Source organism: Alosa alosa, chromosome 22, assembly GCF_017589495.1.
Source record: "Alosa alosa isolate M-15738 ecotype Scorff River chromosome 22, AALO_Geno_1.1, whole genome shotgun sequence".
NCBI classification, from domain to species: Eukaryota; Metazoa; Chordata; class Actinopteri; order Clupeiformes; family Clupeidae; genus Alosa; species Alosa alosa.
The window spans coordinates 4,136,155-4,160,140 of record NC_063210.1 but is presented as its reverse complement, the minus strand read 5'-3'; the positions used below and the strand labels follow the sequence as shown (position 1 = coordinate 4,160,140).

The 23,986-nt window shown below is 43.6% G+C and overlaps 1 protein-coding gene across 1 annotated transcript; it reads left to right on the top strand.

Annotated features, from left to right (window-relative positions):
* The first annotated feature begins 7,511 nt into the window (after positions 1 to 7,511).
* tbc1d24 (TBC1 domain family, member 24) lies at positions 7,512 to 23,149 on the top strand. Its single transcript, XM_048233825.1, has 7 exons — positions 7,512 to 7,664; positions 9,991 to 11,097; positions 12,133 to 12,291; positions 15,201 to 15,264; positions 16,447 to 16,542; positions 20,414 to 20,657; positions 21,079 to 23,149. The coding sequence occupies exons 2-7, from the start codon at positions 10,109 to 10,111 to the stop codon at positions 21,231 to 21,233; spliced, it is 1,707 nt and encodes a 568-aa protein (XP_048089782.1). The 5' UTR covers positions 7,512 to 7,664; positions 9,991 to 10,108; the 3' UTR covers positions 21,234 to 23,149.
* Positions 23,150 to 23,986: the final 837 nt, after the last annotated feature.

Here is a 23,986-nt window from a genome sequence, read left to right as displayed (position 1 = left end):
GAGTGTGTGTGAGTGTGTGTACGTGTGTGTGTGTGTACGTGTGTGTGTGTGTGTGTATGTGTGTGTGTGTGTTGTTGAGAGATGGAGTGGAGGGGGTTGCGGCGGAGGCTGCACTGAGAGAACTGTGACTGTGGCGCATGCTTCGCCTACTACCAGAACCAACCCAGTAGAACCTCTCTCTCTACACCCTCTCTTCCTCTTTTGTTCTCCGAGCAGAACCAACCCAGTAGAACCTCTCTCTCTACACCTTCTCTTCCTCTTTTGTTCTTCTCTCCTCTTCATCTCTCTGCTATTATTTCACACCATGCTTGCTGGTGCCAGTCTTGTCCATAGCTTCATAGCCACTCTGTCTCACTAATGCGTCTCCTGTTCTTCTCCCCTACTGTTACAGAGTTGTCATCACTCCTGCTGTCCCCAAATTACCCCCCACACCCCTCCTGCCCTCTACCTCTACCTCTGCTTCATCCCTCCATCATAATGCCAGTTTATTCACCTCCTGATACGTCAGTCAGCAGCCTGATGGAAGGATGCATTTGCTCTAATGAGCTGCTAAATTGACAGGCACAAGTGGAGCAATGGGGGCCTTCATTTTCAGGGAGGAGCGTGAGGGTAGGAGGGGGTTGTGATCGCTTCAGATGAGAATTTCATCATCCACTTCTCCACCTCCTCCCCCTCTCTCCCCTTTTCCCCTCGTTCCCCCCTTCTACCTCTTCTCTGCTGTCCCCCTCTCCTCCTGCCCCTCTTCCCCAACCCCCCCTCTGGAGCTGCCGATGGGAGCGGCCCACACCAAAGCCCCCTTTGTGCTCATTATCAACGGCTGCTGAGTGACAAACCTCCATTACACTCACACACACACACACTCACACAGACACACACACACACACACACACATGCACCTTCATCATCATGAATGCACATACTTACACACACATACGCACTTCAAAGCTTAAAATAGAATAAAAAACTGTAGGTAATTTAAACATTTTGATTTAGAATAGCGGCATAAAAATGCCATTCCAAGTCGCTAAATAAAGGTATGGAGAATTCAAAGTTAATATGCAACAAGCAAAAGACCATTCATGCGATCTGGGAATAAACTGAATTATACTGTAATGATATTGTACTGTTAGCAGTTGGTGTCACTGTGCATTGTCCGTCTTCCCTGTGATTCCAAACACATTCCCATACAGCTCCAGCATTCCCATGAGGCTCCAGCACTGTGTCTGAGAGAGGGAGCCGGCTGGCAGGATCTGGAAGGGATTCACATGCCCACTTTTGAAGTTGGATTTACAGGTACAGCTGATCGTGTGGCTTGTGTCTTCGTAAAAAAGTCAGTTCACATGGAACAGAGATTATAAGTCTCCTCTGTGTGTATGTGCGTGTGTGTGTATGTGTGTGTGTGTGTGTCTTTTTGACCATAGTCTCATCATTACCCCTACATTTTTCTCCCACGCTCTCCTGTCACACATACACACACACACCTGCCCCATCTGTCTTGTCTTACACACACACACACATACACAGCAATTCTCTCCAGCAAAAACACACACCCCCACCCACACATTCCCTCTCTCTGTCTCTCAGTCATATTCTTGCGCCTTCAGCTGCTAGTGCACCTGTGCGCATGGTAGTCATCACCGTGGTAACACACACACAGCTGGGTGTGCCATTATCACTCGTCGAAAAGATAGCAAGCTACTGTCCTCTGTCTCCCACCCCCTATTTCTCTCTCTCTGTGTGTGTGAGAGATTTTGAATTTATGTCTGGGATGGGATGGATTGTTCCTTAGTTTTATACTTCAATGGAAACATTCCAAATGATGTCATTATAATGGGTGTGTTTTCGTGTGTGTGTGTGTGTGTTGTTATTTTATTAGTTCGAGGTATGGGGTTGTTTGTCTGGATGTGATTCTGCTGTGTACACACACACACGTGCACAAATAACACACAACGTGCACAAAAATACACATCGCATCCAGGGGAGGTTGTTATATGTGATGCTGGCATGCCACAAAAGGCGATGAATGGATGCAGCTGTTTAGTTTGTGTAACCACGCTCACTCACTCACACACACACACACACAGAGAAAAGTAATGTCATATAGTTTGTGCACAGGTCAACAACAAAACACACTACTGACCCCTATAGGTGCAATCATGTTAGTGCAGGGTGCCACAATGTCCAATTGGAATCTGGGAGCACTCATTTGCAGACAACATTTTTCCGGTTAAGTTTGGTGAATCCGCCACACATGTTCATGATCATCATTTATCCCTCGCCCTTACTCTCACTCGCCTCTACTGTCTATAGTACTGTCTCAATCTGCCTTTCAAGTCAGTGTCTCTCTCATATCCAGAAAATAATGAATGAGTCACAGTGGCAGGAAGAGCAGAGGGGAAAAGGGATTGGGACGCTCTTTCTTCACTTCATCTGTTTCTTCACGTTGGCTTTTCCATTGTATCACTGTGATTGGAAGTCCCATTAACACATTGGGCAGCATAGAGCAGGATGTGGTTACAGGATTAGAGGCTTGTCTGCTGCTTATACTAATAGGGAGATGACAGAAGACGTTTAGCCTTCCAGGTTAAAGCAGCTCTTTATATCCACTTGGGCAGCTCTTTAGATTCACTCAGGAAAGACCAGCAGCTGGACCCTGAGTGGGCTGGTTATAGAGAACTCACTCCTTCAGTGTTCTTCATAAGTTCTTTGAAATTAAAAATGTAGCAGTTCAGATGTTAGGGTGATACAAGTGAATAGTGAAAAGAACCCCTTAAACAGTTAAAAAAAATCAAAGAAAAATACTGCCTACTGTGGTAGAGGTTTGACCCACAGATGACACCAGAGGTTAGAACTGTAATTCTACTAAAAGCACGCACACGCGCTAAGAAATAACACTGATAAGTTAGCTACGCAATGGGATATAGCTGCCGCCTCCTCTCTTCCCTCGCAACCCATCCCCCTCTCCTCTCCTCTCCTAATCTCTCCATTCATCTCCTTTACATAAACATTTCTGCAACAGTGAGGTGTCGGAGATGGGTATTTATTTAAGGAGAATAGAATGCTTTCTCTCTCACACTCCCTGTTTGTGTGTGTGTGTGTGTGTGTGAGTGAGTGCATGCGTGTGTGTGTTTATGAGCCTGCAAAGTGCCTTTTCAAAATGTTCTACTATGATGATTCATGATAGTCAGTTGTACAAAAAACTCCCAACTTGTATCCCAACTTGTATCCTAATGTATCCCAATGTTTGAATGGCGTGTGTCCTTCACCAGGTGTTCTCTGTGAGTGCAGACACAGGCCTTTGGGTTACAGGCCCAAGTTCACTTTGGCTCCCGTGTCAATAGGTTATTTCATCAGTCACTAAACTGGCCGGGTCTTGCCACCTTCTTCACTGCGCGTCGGACTCATTTTTCACCAGAACCTGAACAGCCTCGCTTCTTGGCCCGGTGAATTTGGACGGTCTTCACCGAGCCCTCCCATCCGATGTTTATACATTCCAGCCTCCTGTGCGTCCAACCTGTCACATACGATTCCAGGCTATTAACAGCCACCTGAACCTCATTAAGCACAGGCGGGAATAAAAATATTTTTGGCCGAAGGGGCCTTGAGAAACAGGTTTCTAAACCACTACTATAGTCTATGTGTGGAGTAACACTGCTCTCTCTCTCCCTCCCTCCCTCCCTTTCTTTTTCTCTCCTTCACTGTTGTTCCCCCTCACCTGGTTTTACCCCCACCTGTCTGGGCTGAGCCAAGCCAAACACACGGTGCGTGTAAAACAAGCTTGTAAAGAACGAGGGACAGAGAGGAGTAAAAAAAGAGGGAGATGTGTGATGGAGAGAGGAAGCCTGTGAAAACACACAGAGCGGCAGAGTGCAGGGTGAAAGGCCTCATGGGTAATAGCACAAGGTTTTATGGCGTGTGAGGTAATATGAGGGTAAGGCCAGATCAGGGTCTTTGTGTGTGTGTTTGCATGTGTGTTTGTATGTGTGTGTGTGTGTGTGTGTGTATGTGTGTATGTCTGTGTGTGTGTGTGTGTGTGTGTTTGGCAGAGAGAGAAGATCACAGATGACACTAGATGAGGCAGTGACGACTATAGGCCAACGCACAGACACAGATTGAGTGTGAGAGGGAAACAAGCCTTTAGTTCATTTCTCTATGATCCCTAGCAGCCACAGCTTATGCTGCATGAGACTCATCATCAAAAACTCTACCAGCATACACACGACACACACACACACACACATACAGACAGACAGACACAAATATCAACATAAAACACACTGTCAGACACATCACTGCACACAAACACATGCAGAAACACTGACTGATTTCTATAAATATTTCTGTATGTCTGTATACTATACAGCCTAACCATATTATTATTCTCTCTCTCTCTCAATCACTCACTCTCTCTCTCTCTTACACACACACACACACACACACACACACACACACACACACACACACACACACACACACACACACACACACACCTCTCTCCTTCAATCCTTCACCAGCCACATGGTTTCTGGACCTCCAATAAAGACCATTATTGCTTGAACAACCAGTGGACCTCCCTGTGGCACACCCACACACGCGCTATTCAGGTGGCTCAGGTGTTCCAGCAGAAGATTGTGTTGCAGGGCATGATGTCATGTGCTTTTACGGCACACACAGGCAATGCTGAGAGTGGTAGTAGTGGAGTCATTTAAGCAGTCATTGAATTTATTGCACCCCATAAAACAAAATGATCACATGAATTAAACTACAGCTACATTACCCTTTTTATGTAAATAGCTTTAAATCACACTTGTGCCAAAAAGTATATGGAGTGTGTGTGTGTGTGTGTGTGTGTGTGTGTGAGTGAGAGAGAGAGAGAGAGAGAGAGCAGGCAGAATTGTGTGATTGCCTGCATGTGTACCTGTTTGTGTGTGCAAGTGTGTGTGTGTGTGTGTGTGTGTGTGTGTGTGTGTGTGTGTGTGTGTGTGTGTGTGAATGCGCTGTGTGTATAGAAAAGTGACATTGAGATACACAAGCACAGGAAAACGCTTATTATTTTGTTGTCAAAAACTAGTTTTAGCCAGGCTTCAACATATGCCGTGTTTTGGACAGAAACACACACACACGTGCGCACACACACCAAGTTCTTGAGTCTGTTGTTACCATGTACAGCAAAAAATACAATACATTATATTGTGTAAAAAAGCTATATACTTTCTGGCACATATGTTGAATCTAATATATACACACATCCCCTATACTGGCCATTGGCTAGCAGTGCTCCTTCAATAACTACAAGATACTGTTATACTATAGTACCAAATCCAGTCTCAATCTATTTTGGTTCCAGGCCTTTACAAAACTAAATATCTCTAGTGCCATCTGCTGGCCAGACGAGAGAGGCACAGAGGGAGAAACAAATCTGCGCTCGATGGTGTTATAAGCCCCCACCATCGACTTCAAGGCAGCTCTGTGACCGTCCACTTCAAGGCACCTAACCCTATCCTTAACCCTAAACCCTTGCCTAACCCTTGTGCCTTCCATGCAGTGCTGCCTGGAAGACAACGTTGGGGGCTTAAAACACCATTGTGCAATCTCTGCAAGACAGCTGCACAGATGAACTATTTCATTTAAATTGATCAAAATATGACTGCATATTAACTTAACATCTTAACATAACACACACACACACACACACACACACACACACACACAAATAGAAGACATTTGAAGAAAATCTTCAAAATATTTGCCATTTTATTCCTCTTGAGCTGTGCTCTTCAGTCTCATGTAAAATATGGCCACATAGCCTCGGCTTTCTACTGTACCTGCTCTACTGTAGCAGACCATTGGGAGGCACCCTAGAATGCTGGGTATTTCAGAACTATGCGGAGAGCATATTGTTGAGTTACTGCATCTAATAACCAGATCTCTCCAATAAATCTGTGGATGACTAAATCTGTAATGTCTTGTGACCCTCATGTGGCTCTGATATACAAAGTTCCTTTTCCTCAAGACAGAACGACCAGCAATAAAATCTCTCAGTAACTTTCTTTCCCAGCACGCACGTGTGGGCGCGCACACACACACACACACACACTTTAGGGCTAGTTATTCAACAACTAGCTGATCATTTCTTTTTCTCTGAAAATGATAAATAGATTTGTCCTATGGGAAGCAGTTGATTATAATCAGCCAATGACAGTGACTGAGTTAAAAATTCTGGACCTACCACAGAGTATCCTGTAGCATCTGCTCAAGCATGTCAAAATATGTGTGATTAATGACTCTTATCAATCGAAAGTACCAGGGGAATACATTTGTTACTGACAAAGACCTGTTTGCATGACTGTGACATAGCCTACTAGGCTACACACTGGAGCTAGTTTTTAGGCCTAGCCTACACTTGATTCCCTCCCTTACAGAAAATAACTGCACTACTTTAGTGTCAAAGGATGTTATTTGCCTTTCTTATGCAGGAAATGCAATATTTTGGACATGTAAAAACTGCATTGTACTATACTACTGTAGCCTACTTTACTGCAGAAATTAAATATTTTGGACATGAAAATATTATTGCAGTGCACTGAAAAATTGCAGTATAACTGTACTTCACAAAAACTGCAGTTATTTTTTGTAAGGGTTGGGGCTGTGCAGTGTGCACATATTAGATGTGTTTGCATTGCGATTGATGCTTATGTCAAGGAACAAGGATTTGATAGATTAGCCTGTACCAAGCTGGCTGTATTCATGGGTTTCATCAGGTCCCTTTCCAGAGGTGTACTAATTCAAGCACCATGCCGTCTGCATAATCTAATTTTATACACCTGCGGAAAGGTACTTGCTGAAACCCATGAATAGCCTCAGAGGTAGGCTACCTTTGAATCCATAAGATCTCTGTCCTCCGCTTTCCCTCAGATTGACACTTACCAGCGACCACTCTCCAGAATACACTTCTCTTTTCCTCTTTGTCTTCATTCATCTACTTCAGTCATCTAGGGCTAAGTTTTAACTGTAGCCTAGCTATTAACTTTGCATTTTGGACCAGTTGGTGTTTTCCAATATATAAGAATTTACAGCACCAAATGGACAAAGCAGGCCTGAAAAAAAAACGGACGCGCGTTCGCATCGTGCTGTGGATAGGGCTAAGTAAAGCAAGATAAAATTGAATTAGCTCTAATGAATATCATGTGTCTGATCGTGTATGGCGCGCTTTCCGTCGGGACAAAGCTGAACGTTGTAAGTGTTGCTATGGGAACTTCCTCTGAGAGTTGCACTGTGAAGATGTTTACAGGAGTACGAAGGAGTAAACAACCTTTGTCAGGTGACAGTCCCATTGACCCTGTCATTTCGTGCATTTTGGATCATGGACCTATAATCTGTGCGATAATATTTTGTCCAGCTTGATATTGTCATGTTTTGTTGCAACGTTATTTAATCACCGAGTTTTAGGATGGCATCATTTGTTTAATTTTTCAGAGTCCATTGAATTTGAAAATTCGTCAGCTTATCGCAAAAGACAGACTCAGTAGGCTACAGCGTTCTTCGCTCCGCCAGATGGGAACGCCTCACGCGCACATATGGCACATCATTCCACGATCGTATGACCTCACTGCGCATGCTCCAATGACCCTAACGTGAGCTCCAGCTTGAAGAAATCTGACCAGGTAAGACCACTTTCCTTGGTACCGACGTGCAGAGAAGCATGCTGTGATTCACACGCTGAGACACGCATGGAAATATGTAGAGTGACATTTGAAGGCTACTTTTTTGTCGTGTTTGTTTGCATTATCAGGAAAGCTGTCGTAACGTTACAGTTTTGCCAGCCACTAACCGAAGTAGCCAGTGAACCAGCTGGCTAGCTTGCTAACGGAGGAGCTATATCTGTCACGGGCTTAAGCTATTCGCGCAAGCCTCTATCCACGAATGTGATCAGCCTCTGGTTATTTGTATGGTAATGGAACGATAGGATAGCACAGTTCGGTTTACAATGACTGTCTCGACTATCAGGTGTAGTCAGCCCAGCCCCATTCATTGCTGCTGAAGCGTAACGACCGACAGACCTCTCACCGATAGACAGTCCCAACCCACCCAGTCGCTGTCACGTCAGTGGTGTCGTTGCCTTAACAGGCAAGCTATAGTAATAAAAACGATAAGTCAGTACTTGTCAGGCTAAAGCTGTAAACTCTGGCTACATGTTGTCAAATAGCAGTTAGCTAACCTACTCTAGGAATTACAGTAGCCTAGCTGACAGTAAGCTAGCTATTCATTATGGTTTTGCAGTCATACCATAATGTGTTTTGGTAAACCGTGCTCATCTGTCAAACATTCTGTTTATACCTACCTTACGTTAGGTTGCACAACCCAGACTTGCTAGCTACGTGTTGTACAGCATTACTGTTACAGCTAACCTAATATCTCTGGCTAAACACATACGTGTCATGCAAGTGTAAATTGCAGATAAATCATGCTTTCTGTAAAGTATTTCAGTCCATGAAATCTATTGACTCTTGTTGAGTGCTTATTGCAAAGTTGATGTCACTGGTGGATGAATCAGGCGGGAAGTTCCTTGTTTTGGGAAAGGAGCGCAGCGAGTCCTATGACAGGCAAACCACCGCCCCCTCGGTAAGAGGCTGGGGTCTTCTCAGTTGCCCCGTGAGGATGGAGTCAGGGTAAATGATCATCTCTAATAGAGATTAGATACAGGGCAAGTCAGGAAGTTACATGGCACGGTAACATCATTTCATTTCCTGTGTCAGTTGTGTCTGTGGTTGTGCCTAATGTCGGTTAATGGTGGAAGTTGTGTTCGTCAGAATCCTAACTAGAATATAGTATAAATTCCTGAAATAGTATGTCCCAAAGCTAAAGGTCCCCTGTAACAGTTCTTAGGCGCTTCAGAATTAGTTTTATAATGTTATAATGGTGAACCTTTGTGTCCCTTTGTGAGAGGGGGAGGGGGGGTCATTTCCTGTCAGTAAAAAATCTAATTAGTATAATTGCCTAATGCTGTTTTACTGTAGCCAGCTTGTCACAAGCATTTGCTGTGCCGATAGACACGGCACACACATAAACACACTAATGCATGTTGTTTTGCATGCACTCATAGGGTCCCTTACAATACACACACACAGAGAGAGAGAGAGAGAGAACAGCTACCGCCAATGAAGACACACATCGATAATATGAAATAACTAACCAGGTTGTTGAATTGTGCTCTGGTGGCATTTATATTTTAATTTTTAATCTTATATCTAATTTGAATATGGCTGTTATTTAGTCATTGAAACACAGAGCCCTTCACAATTATTGCCACACCATAAATATGCGTAAAATGGTTGTACAAAAATGCAATGTAGGGGATTTCAGAGCATTCCTCTATACCAGGTGTTTTCAACCAGTGGTCCGCAGCCCACTTGTGGTCCATGAGGACTTTGGTAGTGGTCCATGACCATGGATTCAGTAATGTAGTTTCAATGTGGAATCAGTATTTTTATTCAGTGGTGGTCCTGGGGTTGCGCAATTAGTCAGAATGGTGGTCCCTGGTTCACAATCAGTTGAAAACCTCTGCTCTATACAGAATCTATCTGCATTGTCCAGATTCCGTGATCCTCTCTTGTGCATTCTCCTCTTTAGCTCACCTCATTGTTTTTGTGACCCTGACGTGAGTTCAGATCAGGGGACTCAAATGACAGCAAGCCATTTGTGTGTTGATCTGGACATATGTTTTGGTGCGTCACAGACGTGCGTCAGTATATTCAGCCTTCTTACGGAAAATCCACGTGGAGTGTTCCTTGGCTATATTAGTTTCATTTCACCATAGAACATGTTTCCAGTCAGAGTCACTTAGCAAAGTCCAGGTACCTTCTTTGGAATGTGCTGGAATGTCCTCTGAATAATCTGGTGACATGGAGATGGCATCTGATGTAATACTTGAAGCATTTCTACACCATGTGTCTAACGTTTATGTGCTCTTCATCCCCCTGCTCTCTCCAGTGATACTATGGGTGGCTAGCTGTTGTTTCTCTCTCTCCTCTTTCACCTGCTGAGTGGCTACAATCTCGCAACGGTCCGGCTTCATATCTGTTAGCCCTGGTGACATAAGGCCCTGATCATGGCGGAGGAGGACTATGGCCGGTACGTGGACTGGACCCAGATGGGCGAGGGGGCAGCTGCAGCCAGCGCCAGTCCTGTGAAAGGGGAAGTTAAGGAGATGAAGATGCAGGCGCGCTCGGGCGTCTGGGCCAAGAGCCACAAGCAGCGGGCGCTGGTCTACCAGCAGCTGGTACGCGCCATCCCCTGCCGCACGGTCACGCCGGACGCCGAGGTGTACCGTGACCTGATGGGCGACGGCAAGGGGAAGCAGCAGGCCTCGTTGCTCCCGCTCCCGGACTTTGTGGACGGCTCGTCGGTGCCACGCTACTGCCTGAGGGCGGAGGGGGTGGGCGCGGTGCACGCGGTCATCTCCTGCGTGGCGTCGCAGTTCCCCGACATCTCCCACTGCCCGGCACTGCCCGCCGTGGTGGCGCTGCTGCTGCACTTCAGCCCGGACGAGGCGCGCTGCTTCGAGGCGGTCAGCCGCATGCTGTCCTGCAACGAGCCGGGCCGCCGCCTCATGGACCAGACCTTCCTGGCCTACGAGTCGTCCTGCATGACCTTCGGCGACCTGGCGCACAAGTACTGCCCGGCGGCGCACAAGCTGGTGCTGGCCATGGCCACTGACGTCCTGGAGGTGTACTCGGACTGGCAGCGCTGGGTGCTGGGCGACCTGCCCTTCGCCCATGCGGCGCGCGTGCTGGACGTCTACCTGGTGGAAGGCTACAAGGTGCTGTACCGCGTGGCGCTGGCCCTGCTCAAGTTCTATCGGAAGCAGAAGACGGCGTCGGCAGGCCCCGGCAAGCAGCCCCCGCCTCAGCAGGAGTCGTCCGTCATCAGGGCTGAGATCCAGGCCTTCGTCAAGGGCATCGGCTCCAGCATCACCCCGGACAAGCTGATGGAGAAGGCCTTCTCCATCCGCCTGTTCAGCCGCAAAGAGATCACACTGCTGCAGCTCACCAATGAGAAGTCCCTGCAGCAGAAGGGTATCACGGTCAAACAGAGACGGTACTTGGAGCTATGGATAACATATCAACTGCACACCATAGGCTATGTTGCATACATAACTGAAGTATGATAATAACAGTTTGAACATTTAATTTTGCAGTTCAATTAATCAGATGCTCAAATACAGCGGATTAATCCATACGTTATTCGAGACATTCATTGAAGTTTTTGAGTTGAATTTAGCTGGTTTATTGCGTAAATCACTCTTGACACTTTTGCACAGTTTTGCTTGCATTCTTTCACCCTTCCTGTTTTCTTATGGTGTATACTTGGGTTGTTAGAGAACATTGTGTGTGTGTGTGTGTGTGTGTGTGTGTTTCGGTTTCTGTGTGTGTGTGTGGTGAGAAGGATGAGGAAGCGTCCGTCTCTCTTAGGGCTGCACTATTAGTCCATTTTTAAATCACAGTTGGAACCAGTGTAATTAGCTAATCACAAAGGCTACAACTACTCGTGCAGCTCACAACTCTGTCCCAATGGTTAATCTAATGGTTAATGGTCACATCTATGATTGTTATATTTATGTCAAAATCCTCTTTGTGTGACAGACAGTGAAGCTTACCTTACACGAGTGCTGTGCTGTATCACAAATCCGATCGCAATCACCAAATCTGTCAGAAAGAGGTGTATTTCCCCTAATGGTGCAGCCCTAGTCTCACTTCACAGCCGTTTGGTGTCTCATTATTTTTCCATCACTTCTTTTCCACCCTCCTGTTTCCCATCCTGCACTCATCTGTCTGCTCCTGCATGCTGTGCCGCGCTGCTCTGCTCTGGCAGGAGGTAGGTGCTGCTGCTCTCTCAGAGCAGATAGATAGATAGATAGATAGATAGATAGACACAGGAGATAAACATAGGTCTCATGTTTAACTGGGTTGTTTCTCTCTCTGCCCTTGTGTTTTCTGACCTCTTTCTTCTTCTCCATGCCTTCCCCAATTTCCCCACTCATACCATGTATGCCCCCTTCCTTCCCTGCGCTCTCTCTCTCTTTCTTTTCTCTCTCTCTCTCTCTCTCTCTCTCTCTCTCTCTCTCTCTCTCTGGCGTAATGTGCAGCTAGCAGTGGACGCAGACAACTTCTCCTCGGAGATTGTCAGCGCTAAGGAGATGAGGGATATCTGGTCGTGGATCCCCGAGCGCTTTGCTCTGTGCCAGCCGGAGCTGCTGTTCACCACCTCCACGCACGGCTGCAGCCTCAACAGGTCCCTACGCAGTGCACCTCTCACGTGCTACAGACACATTGCACACAAGCTCTCTATAAAGCACAACACACCCCACTGAAAAGCCATCTCCACATCATGCAGATGTGCCAGCTGTGGTGGGGTAAGAGTTAGTGGCCTTGACGCATTGAGCAGAGAGGCTGCCAGGGCAGGGATGTCACAGTGTAGTCGAGCTTCACTGCATACCGGACCTGAATGCGTGAATTAGTGTGTTGGAGGAGTCACCTGCTCTCTGGAGCTGTTTACACTCGTTTACTGAATATTATCTCTAAGTCTAGCCTGTACACAACATTAGTTTTCATGAAGCTACAGGCTACATCTACACTAGGCCGCATTAGTTTTGATCCGGATTTTCAGGTCAGATCCGGTTTATAATAATGAATAATTATGTTTAAAGTTAGCCTCTCAGAGATTCCAAGGATATGCTATGTGTAGATGCATGTGTGTTTAGTCCCGTTGTTCATAGGTTAGCCTACATCTTCTTAAACCGATTGCACAACCGTGTTTTCGGTGCTGCGACTTCTGTTTGGTTTTGCAGTTGGACCGTGCAGAGCTGTGGCAGTAGCTAGGCTACACTGTACCCTGGACAGCTAGGTTATTGCATAGTATTATAATCTGTAGGATAATTGGGTTGATCGCGATTTTCAGAAGTTATTGCTCCCACTCTTTTATTATCATAGGCGCTTAGGGCTATATGTCCACAGCCACTGTTTCCAGCAGTAGGTTATATCATCATGACCATATCCTTTTCACATGAGTTTTTTTAGGTTAGGCGTTGTATATGTTCACATGCAACAACAAAATCGACTTTTTTTCTTTGTGTTGATTGCTTCTTTACACGAGTAGCCTATTGATCGCAATGGTAGTGGAATTACACAAACAGCAAACAAATGAAATGGCCTACCTCATGTGAACATTACAGTGCTTGTAATGATCAACAGGGATTTATTTGTTACACAGTTACAGTACCCTATATCATAACTGTATACACAGCGTCTTTAAGTTGCATAGGCTTTGATCCGTTGCCGTAGGCTGTCAAATGAATAAATATGTTTCATACTTCTTGAAAAGCAGCATGGCCATCAATCATCATGTGAAACGAGCACAACGAATCAGGGAAGGGAACGTGGGCTTGTACGTCATCTCTTTTCAGATGGCAACACACTGCAGACACACAGTCCACATTCGTCCGATGCGGCTGTGGCGCAAAATGAGTTTGTGGTCTCCAGCGGGTCCCAACTACTCCGCTCGGAGACACTGATACAGTGGTCGAATGTGGACGAGAGGCGAATTGTTACAAACGTGAAAGAATCCGACACACATGTTTTGACCAACATATGGACATTTTTGGGCGTTTTTGGGAGGTAACCAGGAGGTAACCAGGTATGCTATGCTGTTGGAGGTTCAAACAAATGCTGCATCGCCATTGAGATCACTTATAAAGGGGCTGGCTCAAGGGTGATAAAAGTATTTTATCATGTTCATTTGTATAATGAAGGCATTGTTTTTATAGCCATCCATGTGTTATCCTTGGCTATCATTCTGGTAACTATAACAAGCTATTTGACATCTTTAGAACACTAAACATATCGGAAATGGCAAATGTTGACTTACTCCAGTCTTGACATTAATCACTACTATATGTATTGCTATTGTTTATTTAAATTAAAGTGCCTGTTTCGAAGTTAACTGGTGGTCAAATCACCCAAAACTCCGATATTGTTTGCACCTCCAAGTGGTCTGTGACGTACAGTAAGCTTGTGTGAAAGATATGTATCTAAGATAATGTGGACATAGCCTCAGTGTACTTCAGCCAGTTCAGTTGTATTATTTAGTTATTCACACACACACACACACACACACAATGGGTTTACAGTGGGTTATAAAGTTCAGATTCAGGTCAGGGTGTGTGAACAGATGTTTTTTAAAGACATGCCACTGTTGTTCTGTCTTCCTTAACCAGACTGGCAGACATTTTGTTTTCCCACCATTTCAAAGTGGCGTGATTTTCTTGTGTGAGTCTACAGTCCATGGTGTCCCTTTCTTCAATATCCCCCATTTATCAGTTCTCGTCTCTATAATCAGAATGATCATCTACAACGGCCCTGAGAGCAAAACACCCGCAAATAGACAAAACAATAGCAAATTACGAGAACCTCATGAGTGTTACTCACGCTGAGCGTTTTCTAATGCACTGCATGTGTTTTTCAGGTTAATGAAGATGTTTTCTTAATTTGCTTGTGTTTTGTTTGGTTGCTTGTGTTTTGTTTGGCTTATGTTGCAGTGCGTTGAGCTCTACAGGCCACCACAGTCATCAGTCCTGTTGTGTCCCAATCACATCATCAAAGTATTCATTAAAATAACCCCAACGATTGAATAAAAAGACTAATCTTAGTGTTAATGATAAGAATGAGTTGAATGATTAATAGAACAACATACACTGTACTCTCACATTGTTGCTTTTTAGGAGGAGGGTGTTTATGCCTCCCTCATGTGCTTCCCTCTGCTGTAAACTGGAACTAAGCTTCACATAAGCACATACACTTAGGGGCTAATCCTAATAGAGATTAACAGTTATCTAAATGATCACACTAGACCAAGATTGGTGTGTGTGTGTGTGTGTGTGTGTGTGTGTGTGTGTGTGTGTGTGTGTGTGTGTGTGTGTGTGTGTGTGTGTGTGTGTGTGTGTGTGTGTGTGTGTGTGTGTGTGTGTGTGTGTGCGCGCGTGTGTGTGTGCGCGTGCGTGTGTTTCTGTGTGTGTTTCTGTGTGTTCGTGTGCGTGTTTCTGTGTGTGCGTGTACATGTGTGTGTATTTGCATGTGTGCACGAGCGTGTGTATATGTGGGTGTGTTTTAGTGATCCTAAGTATCGGTGTGATGTGTGCTGTGCAGGTTCTACTCCCACTGTGAAGGCCATGAGCCCACCCTGCTCCTGCTGCGCACCACAGATGGAGAGGTGAGGAGTCACTCTCCACCACAGCACCTCCAGCTGAGCCACACACACACACACACACACACACACACACGTTCAACTGAGCAGCTGAGCAAGACAGAAATGTGTTTATATTATGTATCATAAAACAGTGGAAAGTGCTAGTTATTTTGTTTGCAGTATGTTTTGTAATGAAATGCATAAAACATATTCAGAGGTTTAGCAGAATATGTTCAATACATTTCCAGATTATTATTAGTGAACATTTGTAATGATATGTAATGTATGATGTAATGACACAACGAGAATGATAGAACTAAAAAGATAATGCCAAAAAAAAGTCTCATTCTAACTAATATGAATGACAACATCCACATATAAACTATAACAATAACAACATGGAAAAACAATATCATCTGGGATCGCTTTCAGAACAATAAAAAGCTGACAGCCAATCAGAATCCATCAAATTTTAGACGTCACATTCATCATCACTAGGAGAGACTTTCCTTATCGTTGGTCAGTGTGCACGCTCATATCGTTATAGCTGCAGAGTTATCTTTAGAGTTATCGTTCTTGGTGTGAGCGCCCCTTTATTTTAGTTTTTTAGTATTTTAGTTTTTTTGCAACTTTCATGTGAATTTCAAGCTTTTCTATGCGCATTAAAACTTTGGATGTACACGGAGCTAATGTTGAGTCTGGCAGAGGATCTAGCTCTAGCACTCCACTCCTGGGCATCCTCCCTTTGGCCTGATCCCTCTGCTGGCATCTTGTTTGTGTGTGTGTCCTGGCCTCCGTCTAGTCAGAGAGGCTCCGTCTTTGAAAGCGGTTCTGTTTTGGCTCTGCCCTACATACCAGTCCACCCGAGAGGGTTGGAGCCTAATTCAGTTATGGCCTGTTGTCGTGCAGGCCCGTGATTGAGTCATTAAATGCCGACCTTTGGTCTTGAGAGGTCTGCCTCCGTGGAAACTTCATCTTTCAGATAGGTTTCTGTCTAGTCATGTCCTGTGGAGAGATGACCTGACTGACCTGTGAGTGAGAGTGAGAACTAATTTGAGACAAAACAAGCCTCAGGTGTTTGGTGCTAAAAAACCCAAAAACATTCTGAAGTTGTGATGTCTCTCATGGCCAAGGCTTCAAGCAGTTGTTTCTAGTTGAAGAGTTTCTATCTGAGTTGACCGCTTGGCCACTGGCTCTTTTTTACAGGTGTGTGGAGCCTTTCTGTCCACTGACTGGGAGGAGCGCAAGAGAGGGGGGAATAAGCTCAGCTTCTTTGGGACAGGAGAGTGTTTTGTCTTCAGGGTGAGTACAAGCCCAGTGGAAATAAGCATGTTGTGGATTTTGTCAGGCCTCTCCCAAGTTTTCAACTTTTCAAAGTCTTACTTAACGATAAGTCCAACTATTTCATGTTTAATAATAAATACTTTTTACAGACCCAAGGAACAAGCATGGGTTCTCCATTTGCCCCTAAGGCCATCCTTAAAAATATTTTCGTTTGCCGTAACCCAACCGACCCAAATATTTATTTTTTTCCCCTTTTAGTCCGACCGACTTGCCGGTTGTAAACTTGCGTTAATACCGACCGATTGTTTTTTTTTTTTACTCTAAACAACCAATACAAATGCAATAAAATAATAGTTATTTTAGTAGGCCCAAGTATTGTGAATATAAATTACCTACATACATACACCAAAAAAACCTGTGGCGTCATCTCTACACCATTGGTTTTACGCATGTCACTTCGTTTCATTCACACAAACTGATAACGCTGTTACGAAGTTCTGGAAGAACTGTGGCCAGATCTTTTCTCATCCCTTCTCCCCCTAGTCTAGCGGTGACCGTGTCGGAGTATTGAAATTGGTTGTGGTCTATTCAGCATTTCTCAAAATATGGGTCCGCAACATGGAGACTGCTGGTCCGCGGAGTCGTGGAGTGAAATTAGGCCCGGTGCTTCATCTGATAATTTGCTGCGCAGTTGATCAAGAAACCGCGGATCGACGAAAAAAGAAAACAAACGTTTCTGCTATCGATGTCATTAAACATGGAGCCCTACAATTAAGTGGTGGTATGAGCATTCATTCAATGAAACTAATCGATAACGTTGGTATCAAAGCTCCGCTTCAACCTGTTGGAAGGCTATTTATTTATTTAACGAAACTTAATAGAACGACGTTGTTTTTTGGAACTTCCTTAGAAACAGAGCAGAGACTGTATAATACACTGTATAGCATTGAGTATTGTATAGTCAAATTTCAATATAACGTGGCCAAGAGCTATTGTAGCCTTCTTTCTGGGTACATGTAGATGAGCCCTATGACCCAAAAGTCTGCCATGACCGGGCCTCAGGTCAAAGAAGTTTGAGAAAGGCTGGTCTATATAACCTGCATCAGAATGAGGTTTGCAATGGTGCGCCTGAAGGCACGGGTTGAAGACGCAGTCAGTTACGTCACGATATGCACATTTGTGTAAATTCATTCCTAGGTAATCACCATGACCAAAATTGAACTTTTTTTTTTACTTTGAATCTTGGAAAAAAAAAAATATTGACCTACCTACCGACCCATTTGTAATTTTTTTTTTGGCTGTTACTGCAAACAAAAATATTTTTAAGGATGGCCTAATTATGCCAATTTATTTATGGGTTTGTGGGAAGACCGGTATGTTTTCAATAACAACCCATTTAAGGATAATATCCTGTTTTTTAAACGTTTTATTGATGACATTTTGGTAATATTCATGGGTTCTGAAGATCAATTGTTGAAGTTTAATGATCACCTCAATGGTACTCATCCATCTTTGCGCTTCACTATGGAACATAGTTGTGACAAAATACATTTCCTTGACTTACAGATAACTGTCAATGTAAACAGACAATTAGAGACATCGATCTTTAGAAAGAGTACTGATAGGAATACTATCCTACATGCATCAAGTTACCATCCTGAACATACCATTAAAAACATCCCATATGGACAGTTTATAAGATTAAAAAGAATATGCAGTGACGAAAATGATTACAAAATCAAAGTCAAAGAAATGTCCCAACGATTCATTCAAAGAGGATATGATCAAGATATGGTGGTCAGCTCTACATTTCAAGAACCCCCCAGGAAGAATTGGCTTGCTCAACAGGTGTATGGCAATTACAGATGTGGGAAATGCGCACATTGTTCAAATACATTTGACACAGTCTTTTGGTCACCCCCATTCTGGCAAGAAATATGAAATTAAAGATTTTATTAATTGCCTCTCAACTCATGTCATATACATGTTAAAATGTCCTTGTGGACTAATGTACATAGGCCAAACTAAACGCAATTTAAAATTAAGAATTGCGGAACATAAAGCAGCAATCAGAAATGGTAACTTTGATTATGCAATCGCAAGGCATTATAGAGATAAGAGTCATGGACCAGCCACTACCCTTAAGTTTATAGGTATTGAGAGGATCAAACCTCAACCACAAGGAGGTAATTTAATTAAACAACTTTTACAGAGAGAGTGTGTATTCTTAAGTGTATATTTTTGTAAATAGAGTATATTTTTGTATAGAGTGTATTTTTCTATGTAAATTAATTGTTGGTTGATATGGGTTATGACCGAAAAAATCTATTGTATTTTTGAACATGCAATATGTTTTTTTTTTTATATACAAATATGCTTAAATGACATAGATTGTGTATATGTAGGCCTATATGCAAGCTAAAATATGCAGGATATTGAATTGACGATATTGATGGCAATTTCTGATGTGTCTGACTGGGTCTGGTGTGGTCATGTGATGATGTTACCACCTACCACCATCAGCACCTGGAGCAAGAAGGGCTGTGCACAGGGATTTTGACCTTTTGATGGATTTCTTACTTAACGATGTCCGTTAGATTAGCATTTTTCAAACTTTGGGCCGGTCCCTGCTCATAATGAAGTGAAATTATATCAGGTACTTCTGTCACTTGTCTGATCATTTGCGGCACAATCGAATGGTATCATGGAACCGCAGACCAACAGAAAAAGAAAACAAAATCATTCCCAGTCAGGAAATACTTGCTAATTTGGCGTCATCAAGCATAGGCATAAAATTAGGTGGTAGTGGTATGAGCACTCATTCAGTGTGTCTGCACGAGAGTAACTGAAACCAGAGCTGTCCGGATAGCGTTATTAGGCTAAGAATTAATGATATTTAATACAACAAAATGGATTCCTGCAACCATGTCCATAAACACAGAGCACAGAGAATGGACAGTCCACTGTGTTGAATTGGGCATTGTATTTAGTTACATTTGAATATAACATGCTCAAAGCCATAGTAGCCTAATTATTCTTCCTGTGTAATAAAGATCTCCAGATTAGTGATTTACGCCTATCTGCTCTGCTGTTTCCAAAAGTTGGTTTGGTGTTTTCTGATATTCAAACATGCAAATCAAATTGAATAAAAACCACATAAATATTACCTCCTTCTGCCTCCCAAAACAATGGCTGAAGTCTGCACCCATATAAGTGCTGTAATTGTTTGCAATGAAACCAGAGAGGGTGGATCTTTGATGAAACCATTGTAATTGTGTTGGCAACAATAATGAGCAGTTTTACATGAGTGAGGTCAGGTCAAAGAAGTGTGTTAAAGGCAGTGTTAGATGATGCTGGTGATGTGCTGTAACTTGAAGGAGAATGTATTGATGGTTTATTGGCAGCAGGTGGCGCCATTTCTCAAGTATATTTTACACTAGGATTTAAGGCTCATTGTGGTTGTCATGAAAAGTCAACTTGATGTCCCATTAGAGATTTAAGTTTACAATATTGTAAAAAAGATTGTAGATTTTAATAATAATATGTTGATAATGGCTTTCCCATGAACAGTATTTGATACTCAAGGTCCGTGTTTGAGTATGTGAGATAGGAAACTTCTGGTGCAATTGGATACTCTGTGTACTAATGTACCTAAGCAGCAGCTATCTGACACCTTATACTTGACACAGGCTCAGCTCATGCTCTCCCACAAACAAACACACACCCTCATTAAGAATACACACACACACACACACACACATTCTCAGGTCATGTCACAATCCATTTAAGTCTAAGTAGCAAAATCTGTTTGAATGTGCAGGTGCATGGCCCTTACATGGCTAATCATTTAATATGTGACACTCTTTTAATTGCTTGTGTGTGTGTGTAGATGAAGCCCGAGATGGAGCGCTATGAGTGGGTCGTGATCAAACACCCTGAGCTGGCTGGGAACATGCAGAGTTTGGACCTGCTAGACGAGGACTCTCCCTCCACTGATGGCAACACCCTTCCCGTGGACTCCGGCCCCAAGCCCTCGGAGCGCCTCTCCCCGTTCCTCTCGGCCCGACACTTTCATCTCAACTCCAGGAACACCTCCATGTTCATGGCCGGGAACTTCGACTCCATCATCATTGGTGAGTGGCAACGTAGAAGCTCCTGGAAAGCCTTCTCAAAGCCTTGAAAGGATAATGTAAGGCTGAACTTGCCTTTGGTGGATAAAGTTGTGCATTTAACTGATGAGGATTTGTTGAAGTTCGCTCACATATGTCATGGGACCTAGAGGCAATGATCGATACATAGGGCAACTTTTTCACCAGTGCTGCCAGGCAATCCCATGATCCCATTCCTAGTGTTTTGATTGGATGATCACTGCAAGTTGTCCACAAATTAATAAAATGTTTTCCAGTTCCAAATTTGTTACCCAATATCAGAGAATAATATAGTAAGTGTCTGGGCAACATTCCTCGCAACATTGCTAAAAAAAGTTGCCCCGTGTGTCATCACATTTAGGTAAGTAGGTCCTTACCTTGCTGTGATGCTCATTTTGCCCAACAGGTGGAGGTGAGGGCAATGCACTCTACATTGATGCCGAGCTGAACCACGGGCGCTCCGCCCGCTGCACCACCTTCGACAACCCCCCGCTGTGTGGCGAGAGCTTCCAGGTGGCGCTGCTGGAAGTGTGGGGCTTCCAGGACGCCATGGCTGGCTGACCGCACACTCACACATGCATGCATATCCGCAGAGGAGCCACTCAAGATGGGTTGTGTCAATTATGGGTTTATCAGGCCTCTGGAAGTGTTAGCATTGTAGTTGTCGCTTCCAGCCAATCCGTCCAATATCAACAAAGTCTATATCAGTGTTTTGTTTTGTTTTTTATTTATTTAAGGAAATAAGCAGCATACTCATATTATTTACTTTTGTCATTATCAATGTATTTTCTAACTCTTATCTGTTGTCACATAGGTCACACTAGCCTTACTGTTAATGGAAAGAAGTGAAAGATTTATTTGACAGTACTTAAGGCCAATCAGCACAATACCACCATGTCATTTAAGCATACGAACTCTTTTGATCCTGTGAGGGAAATTGATTTGGCTGTATTGCCCTTTTCTTTCATATAGTGCATACATTAAGGCAAGTGTGAGACTGTGTTGGCAGAGCAGAGAGGGCTCGTAATGGGGCTTGGTGATCACATATCTTTATCATTATCACAACATGGAATCCGTCCTGTATCCTCAGTATCTTTGCTATGGTATCAGTCTCCCCTGATCACAAAAACTGTCACGTGGCATTCACTTTTGTTGGAAGAGAAAAGGCAATGTTCTTAGTTCACCTCTATTTCAGAATGTTAATCTAATAAGCTTCACTTCCTCTGCCAGCTTTTTACAAATGGGTTGTTCTCTAAAAGTGTAAATGGGTAGGTGTTCTCGGAAATGCTTCTCTTGTTTATCTGCTCTGTTCTTCCGCCTATTGTGGTGGTTGGTATCAAATGATCAACATAACACAAGGTCACTTTACCCTGAGTTTTGAAGCTCACACCGTCCAATGTGGTAATCACACTTATCAGGGGATGACAACCGAAAAGCTTTACAGTGCCACAGTCATAACGTGATTGAAAGCATTATTTAAGCTCTCTTTAGGATGCTTCTTTCTGATTTGATGAGCTTATAAGTCCTGGTCCCTTGTTTGTCGTAGTTTTACATTTAAAATTGCTATGTAGATTTGTTCAAATGTATTATTTTCTTATTTCATTTTTTTTTTACTGTCTCATGGTTCACCTGAGTCTAAGATTCTGAGCTGTTGTTGGTGAAGACTTCCACTGTGAAGGTAGACCCTGTAGGCATATCTGTGGCTGTATAGTATTGAGATGATCAGCGTTTTCTGAGTTTGCTCCATCCATCTTCTCTCTTATGTGCATATCAACCCAGCCAGTGTTGCACATTCCGCCATTGTGGTGACTGGCCACCAAAGGCCATCGTGTTTATATTCTTGCTGTGTGTTTTTCCAACTGCCCCCTGGGTGCTATAAGTTCTCTGCACATAGTGTCTTGTTAACATAATGAAGCTCTTCTCTGTGAAGCTATCCATCAGGTTTGTTGTTTGTGTTTGTGTGTGTGTGGATGGTGTTTGTGTGTTTATTCAGTAAGAGGGATATAGCTGGCTAAAGGGGTTTCTACTGACAGTTACAGCTCCGCACTAATCTCCCCACTGCTGTGTCCGAACGCACAGCTTTGGTGAAGAACAGAGCTGCCGTTCAGACCAGCACAAAGCTCTCCGTTCCCCTGTGTGGTTGTAACCTGTGGATCTCGTGTGTTAGATGGATCTTAATGTGTTGGTGGTACAGCAGAGACAAGCTGCTGTGCTGCCCTCTCCCTCGTGACAAGCCGTCCTGTAAAATAATGCAGCTCTCAGAGAACCTCTTTACCACTCTTCATGGTGTAATGTTTGATCCTAATGTTGTGTGAGCTCAGATCTAGCTGGTTGTGTGTGCGGTTGTGGTGAGAATGGAAATAAAATGCACTCTGTGTGTGAGCATGTTATGTGTTCTCCAGTGTAGTGTTAAGAATACTATGTTGTCATACTCCGCTGTCAAATATGCAGTAAAATATTTAATCTTTAAAGATGAATCTGTGTTGTTGCCATTTTTGAATGAGAGGTGATTTCCATTGAATATATATTGCTCTGATAGTTAATGCTGTCTGCTTACACTAGCTTTGTGTCTAGAGATTATTTAACATCATAAGATGCCTCTCCAGCTTTGCGTATGACGTCCTTGGCATCACATGCCACACCCACTTTGCAGGCTACGTAAACATTTGAACACTGAGCGACAGAGGGCGTAAAATCCTCTTAGGAACTGGCAACATGTGTTATTGAAGCCTTCCGCTTGGCCTTATCTGTGTTAGTGGCGTGATAACCATCCTAGTGCTTGTCCTGTTGGCTTCTGCTGCCATCAATCCCACAAGCACTCTTGGAGTTGGATCCCTACATGCCTATGGTGAATGATCTAACTCTCTGTCTTGGTCCTTAAATTGATGCTTGATTGGTGGTATGGCCAGATGATTTCTCAAGCTTACATTAAACTGTGTGGCCTACACTGAATAATGTGCCCATGGCATTTAAAACATGTTAATAATCACTCCTCTCAGCAATTCTTAATGGTTTTGTTGAGATGATCCTATTCCTGTTATGAAGTTTGGAAATAAGGTTATTCAAAAGGCCCTGTACTTCATCTACAAATTACAATCAAGATGAGAAACATGTGACTTCTAACAGGTGTATACACTATATCTTTATTAATCATCCATCCTTCCAACCAGTCTGGGTGAGTGTGTGAAGACTGTACTTAAGTGTTTAACCCTGTGTGTCGCAGGCAAGATTAGGATGGGATCAGGAATGGTTTCTCAATGGTTGGTTATATATAGGCTACTACACAAGAACAGCCTTAAGGTCTACTGCAAGGG

Excerpts from the sequence above, each read along its gene's own strand:
- tbc1d24 (XM_048233825.1), top strand. The coding sequence starts at position 10,109 with ATGGCGGAGGAGGACTATGGCCGGTACGTGGACTGGACCCAGATGGGC. Across the intron at positions 11,098-12,132 it reads ATCACGGTCAAACAGAGACG|GCGTAATGTGCAGCTAGCAG; the intron begins GTACTTGGAGCT and ends TCTCTCTCTCTG. Across the intron at positions 15,265-16,446 it reads TGCGCACCACAGATGGAGAG|GTGTGTGGAGCCTTTCTGTC; the intron begins GTGAGGAGTCAC and ends TCTTTTTTACAG.